The sequence below is a fragment of the Liolophura sinensis genome, chromosome 4, assembly GCF_032854445.1.
Source record: "Liolophura sinensis isolate JHLJ2023 chromosome 4, CUHK_Ljap_v2, whole genome shotgun sequence".
Classification (NCBI taxonomy): Eukaryota; Metazoa; Mollusca; class Polyplacophora; order Chitonida; family Chitonidae; genus Liolophura; species Liolophura sinensis.
The window spans coordinates 1,160,160-1,165,485 of NC_088298.1; the positions used below are offsets into that span (position 1 = coordinate 1,160,160).

The window sequence follows — 5,326 nt, forward strand, 5'->3', positions numbered from 1 at the left end:
ACCCCGGCTAAGGATTCGTTTGCTTTGATGTCCGATGAAGCCGCTCCCGGCTACAAGACCCGCTTGGAGGAGGTCTTGATCTTTGTGCGCAAAGTGAAAATCACCAGCGGTGTGCAACTGGGGCATTTGAAAGCCTTGGCCAAAGCTCCTGCCAAGTACCCAATCCGCCGCGTGCTGACCAAGTATTTCTCTGTCCCCAGAGGTCACACCCTCATCAATGAACAAAACCTATTTCTGGGCAGCTTACCGACACGTTTAGTGGTGGGGTGTGTGAGCAACAAGGCTTTTGACGGGGACTACACTAAAAACCCGTTTCGTTTCCGGCACTACTACACAAACTTCGTCGCCTTGTACGTTGGCGGTCGTCAGATTCCAACCAAGCCCCTGACACCCGACTTTGAGAACGAGAATTTCATCCGCACGTACATGAACCTCTTTACTCACACGGGGAAAGCGTTCCACGACGAGGGAAACAATACCAAGCGCACCACATTCGCCGAAGGTCACACGCTGTTTTGTTTCGACTTGACCCCTAGCCTCCACGATGACCACCAACTCAACCTGGTACAAAAAGGGGATTTGCGCCTGGAGATGAGGTTTGCCAAACCACTGCCGGAAACCATTAACGTGGTGTGCTACGCTGAATTCAGCAATATCATAGAAATAGACCAAAGCCGAAACGTGCTCTGTGACTTCGCCAGTTGAACAGCCCAAAACAACAAACAACAACATGGACACGGTACAATTGCGACGTGTGCTACAAACAGACGTGTTTACCCGGGCTGTGGTGGGGGGAGGGGGTGGTGTCTACCCTCGGGATCATCTCCCCTCACTCCCACTCAAGCCCCTCACACCCCTCACGCCCCTCATACCCCACCCCTAGGATGCCCTGGACCCCCTGGGCCTGCATCATTAACACAGACACGTGCCTTCGCCCAGGACGACATTGGGTCGCCGTCTTCATAGACCAGTGGTCCAATCCACCCCATCTCCGGGGCGAATACTTTGATTCCTACGGACTCCCACCCCTCTACCCCGATATCACCGCTTGGCTTAACCGGGGAACACATCACTGGACGTGGAACGATCGGCGGTTGCAGAGTCTGGACACGACCGTGTGTGGTCAATATTGTGTGTATTACTTAACCCAGCGAGCTCGAGGCCGTCCCATGGATGCTATTGTACACACGTTGGACACAGCGTGCACGACCTACGATAATGACTTACGGGTGTTCGATTGGGTGGATCGTCAGTTTGGGATTCATCCCTCGTTTTTTTTCCACACCCATGGACTGTAAAACATACATCAAATAACATTCTTTCTTTCCAGTTCGACGTGTTATGCATTCCACGTTCTTGTTTTCCCTGTTCGACCTGTTACCCCATACAGTATGGAATAAAATTAAAAAAGAGACTATGAGACTCACATACCGTGGTGGTTTGACTTTTTTCTTTATTATGATGAGGACTACCACAACAGCATGCAGGCCAGCTATAGCACACTGACACACTGACCCACTCACCGCCTGTTACATCGTCATACATTGTTGCGTCATACATTGTTACCAGGCCGTCTGCCGTGTACCGGCAAGGCACCGCTCGGCAACAATGTATGACGATGTAGCAGGCACGGCAAGTCGGGTCAGTGTGTCAGGCTATTACGGCTGCCGGCCCGCCGCCCCCCGCTAGGCGTTTTTAACTTTTTCACGTACGTACCACTGCGAATGATAAAACACATGAAAAAAATTGTACAATTAAAAAAAAAAAAATAAAATGGGAAGACTGTGTCTGGTGTGGGGTTTCTTTTTTTTTTTTCTTTTTTTTAGTGCTTAGATTGAGAAAGTACTCTTTCGGGAAGAGTTGGTTGGCCCTGAAAAGGGCCGTGGGAAGTATCACAAGAGCACAAGACCACAGGAGCCGGGTGTGTAGAGTATCCATAGCACCGTTCTACAGATCTAAATAGGTGGTGCTCACCCCGTCGGGGAGCACTTTTCGCTTTCCGTAAAAGTATGTGAATGCGTCTTTGTGTTGGGTATACGAGTACATCGTATTGCCCCGCACCCGCATCCCCCGATTCACACCACTCGCGCTTTGGTGATTGCGCAACACAGAGAGGTACACGGCCTTGTCCACACCTCGTGCGCTCACACCTTTGCAGGAGAGTTTGTCTTTGGTGTTGGATGCCCCGCCGTAACAATAATAAGTCTTGGAACACAAACTGACGATGGCATCACCGGTCCACTCGACTTTGAAAAGCCCCGGTGTGCGCTTATCGTGGTCGTAATGGTCGCGACGGGGTAACCACGCATCCCGCTCGGTCTCGTACACAACTCGCAGCTCGGGTTTGACGAGGGATTCCCAGTCTGGGTCGGACCAAGCCATGTACGCAGAGTCTGTGTCCATCTCACAGTACTGCCAATCCGCCTTGTCGAAAAAACGAGCCATGAAATCGTAATAAAATTCCAGCATGCGGAGTTTGGCATACTGGTAGACCATGCACCCTATTTGCAAGGGGAGATTGTAGCGAATGGTCTTCTTGCTACTCGTCACTTCAAAGGTGGTCTCGTCGATGGGGTCGACGGTTCGACACCGAACACTCGCCAGTAATTTTCGTGTTTTTGCCAGATCGCAGATTTTGACATCCACGTGTCGGTCTTGATTGGTGACGGTTTTTCCATAACCTGAATTCCCCAACAGCTTCATCGTCTCCCCGATCAGGGCTTTGGTGGGGTTGACATCTTCCTCCCATCGAGCTTGGGTGACGGCGTCTGCGAAGGCTTCGAACGCTCGCTCCGGTGTGTATTCCATCGCTTGGTAGACGTGCGTGACGACCAATCCCCGACCGAGATACCACTGGAGCAGAGGTGTGGCTAGCAGAATTTGCTTCCCAAACATGCTCCCGATCAGCATACGCCTGGGTGTGGGCATGATGTCATTCACAGCCGCGAACTCTGCCATGGTGGGGCCTATATCAGCCCGACTCACCTCGGTGTTTTTAAAGATGGGTGGGCATTCGGCAAAGTCCGCTTTGAGGTGGTCCGGCACGTGGATGTCACATTCCACAAATCCAAACAACTGACCTTGAATGACAGCCTCCATGAGCTGGGCTTGTGTCTTGGGTTGTCGCTGTGTCAGGGGGAAACCGTACCGTTGAAGGAAGTCCCGTAAGGCTGGGTTTGTCGCGCGCTGGCGGTGGAACTCGCACTCCCATATCGTCACCAATGGATACCCCTGGGAGCGAATGTATGCGTCGTTTGCATCCACCTCCCGCCGTAAGTCCTGGGGGCTTAATCCCCGCCGCTCGTTGTAGCACACCTTTCCCGGGCGAGGGTGATTCAGGTGACAGCCGTGATAGTGGAAATAACACCCGTGGAATTGAAACACAGTAGGCTGTCCGTTGATGTAGGCGAACCCGTCTACGGGGAGTTGTCGGTTGCCGATCCGCTTCTCGGTGTGATTGAGTCGGTGACGGATCGATACCCCCAGCTGCTGTGACTTCCAGTCCAGCCATTTTTCAGCCAGACGGGTGGTTGTGCCGGAGGGAACGAACTTCTCTCCCCCGTCCCGACGACGCCAACGGACGCAGTGACCTGCCGGCATAGGTGAGGCCAGGCAGTACAGGTACAGCGCGTTGGCATCGAATCCCACGATGCGCTGACACAGCTTTCCTCCCCGTATACGGGTCACGCCTCGTTCGTGGTAGCGGTGGAAAATGATGCTCGACCCACCCACGATGTTTTTCTTGAGGCACTCGTGCATGTCTTTGTCTTTCTCACCGACGAGGGTGAACACGGAGCGTAAATCATGGAATAAGTAGCGGAGGGTAAGCCCTGGTATGCTGATGCAGTCTTTGAAGACATCCACATGCATGGTTCGGTAGAACACCGACATCTTCTCCGCAGCCTCCATGAAGGGAATGACGTCTAGGTTGTTATACCACCGCAGCAAGTCTTTGACGGTCCGCATGCCGTGCTCTCGCCACACCGTCTGTAAGGTCTTGTACTCTGCGTCCGTACACGGCTGGTGGGTGAGATCATTGTCGAAAGCATGCTGCGGTGGCAGTGTGGTTTCCTCCAGCCGGGCCAGGGAGTCTATGTAGCTGTAACAAAATTTCCCTTTGGTCACGTGACAGTCGTAAGCTTTCACCCACTTGTCGTAACTGTAATTCGGGGCCAGGTAATTCCGAATGTCCAGAAATTTCAGCTGCGGTGTGGTGAGGGCCATGTGATTATTGTTCCGCTTAATCATATACTCCAAATCACCGCTCTGGACCAGGTGGGGGTAAAGCTGTTGTTTGATTAAGTTCAGGTCATAGTTACCCGAGTTAAAGCCGAGGACGGGGAGTTGGTCCATATAGGTCACGAATCTGTCCCGCACTCGGCGCGTGTAAGACGGTTTCTTCTCGTCGGGATCGATCCGCTCGTCTAAGGCGTCCAGGATGTAAGCATAACGCTCGTGGAGATAGGCGCTACTGATCTCGCTGATGGTGTTGAGGTAAGCCATCATGTCCTCGACGAGTGCCTGGGGGTCACCGGTGGAGATGAAACACACGGGCTGGTCGTAATCCGGTACATTAGAGTTGACGCTGACACTCATGGGGATGTGTTGAGCCGTCCATTCCGTCGAGGTAGTCGCCGCATCGTCCACCGGGTTCACCGGAGCCAAGTACGCCTCAAAGTCGTAACACGCTCGGTACGGGAAGATGCCGTCGTCACCGTCCTGGAGTTCGATCCCCATGTCCGCCAACGTTTCGAAAATGGTGGGCTGATTGCGGAAGACACCCCCGGGTACTTTCGTCGAATGGCGTCGGTGCACGTTTGACCGTGCCGTCGTAACTCCCACAGTGTCCGAAAACTCTTCTGACACACCTGGCAGGTGAAAGATCGAGCATAACGTCCCATGTCTTTGATGTAGCTGAAATGCCGCTGGTACAGGTTTAACAGGTGTAGAATAGCGCTCGGCACTGCGGTGAATGAGTTGTGCTGAGTACGACCTGTCCATGGGGATGAGCTGGTAGACTTGAATGTTCACTTGAAACAGGCTTTCCACCGTGTCCAGCGCACTGAGGGGTACTCCGCGGAAATACCTCGGCTCCATCTCCATTTCCTCCAGATACCTGCGGTAATACACTTCAGCCTGGCGTTCGCAGTTATTGGGGTTGGCCTGGTCTAGATGGACGGCCAGACACCGAAACAAACACAAATAGTCCCTGTAAGGACCGTTATCTCCACCCACCAACGTGTGTAGCCCCTTGTTTCCTTTCAGGTAAGAGGGTAACGTTACCCCACCTTTACCGATAGGCTGATGCGGGAGTTTGTGGACGAAA

General features: G+C 53.0%; 1 protein-coding gene across 1 annotated transcript; it reads left to right on the top strand.

Annotated features, from left to right (window-relative positions):
- The first annotated feature begins 27 nt into the window (after positions 1-27).
- On the top strand, positions 28-1,689 carry LOC135464857 (uncharacterized protein F54H12.2-like). The gene is made up of 2 exons (XM_064742425.1): positions 28-630; positions 1,570-1,689. Exons 1-2 carry the CDS (start codon positions 28-30, stop codon positions 1,687-1,689), a joined length of 723 nt encoding a protein of 240 aa, XP_064598495.1.
- Positions 1,690-5,326: the final 3,637 nt, after the last annotated feature.

Bases quoted from the DNA above. Each gene is read 5' to 3' on its own strand.
- LOC135464857 (XM_064742425.1), top strand. From the start codon at position 28: ATGTCCGATGAAGCCGCTCCCGGCTACAAGACCCGCTTGGAGGAGGTC. The intron at 631-1,569 runs GTGTGCTACGCT...CATTGTTACCAG, and splicing joins TGCCGGAAACCATTAACGTG to GCCGTCTGCCGTGTACCGGC.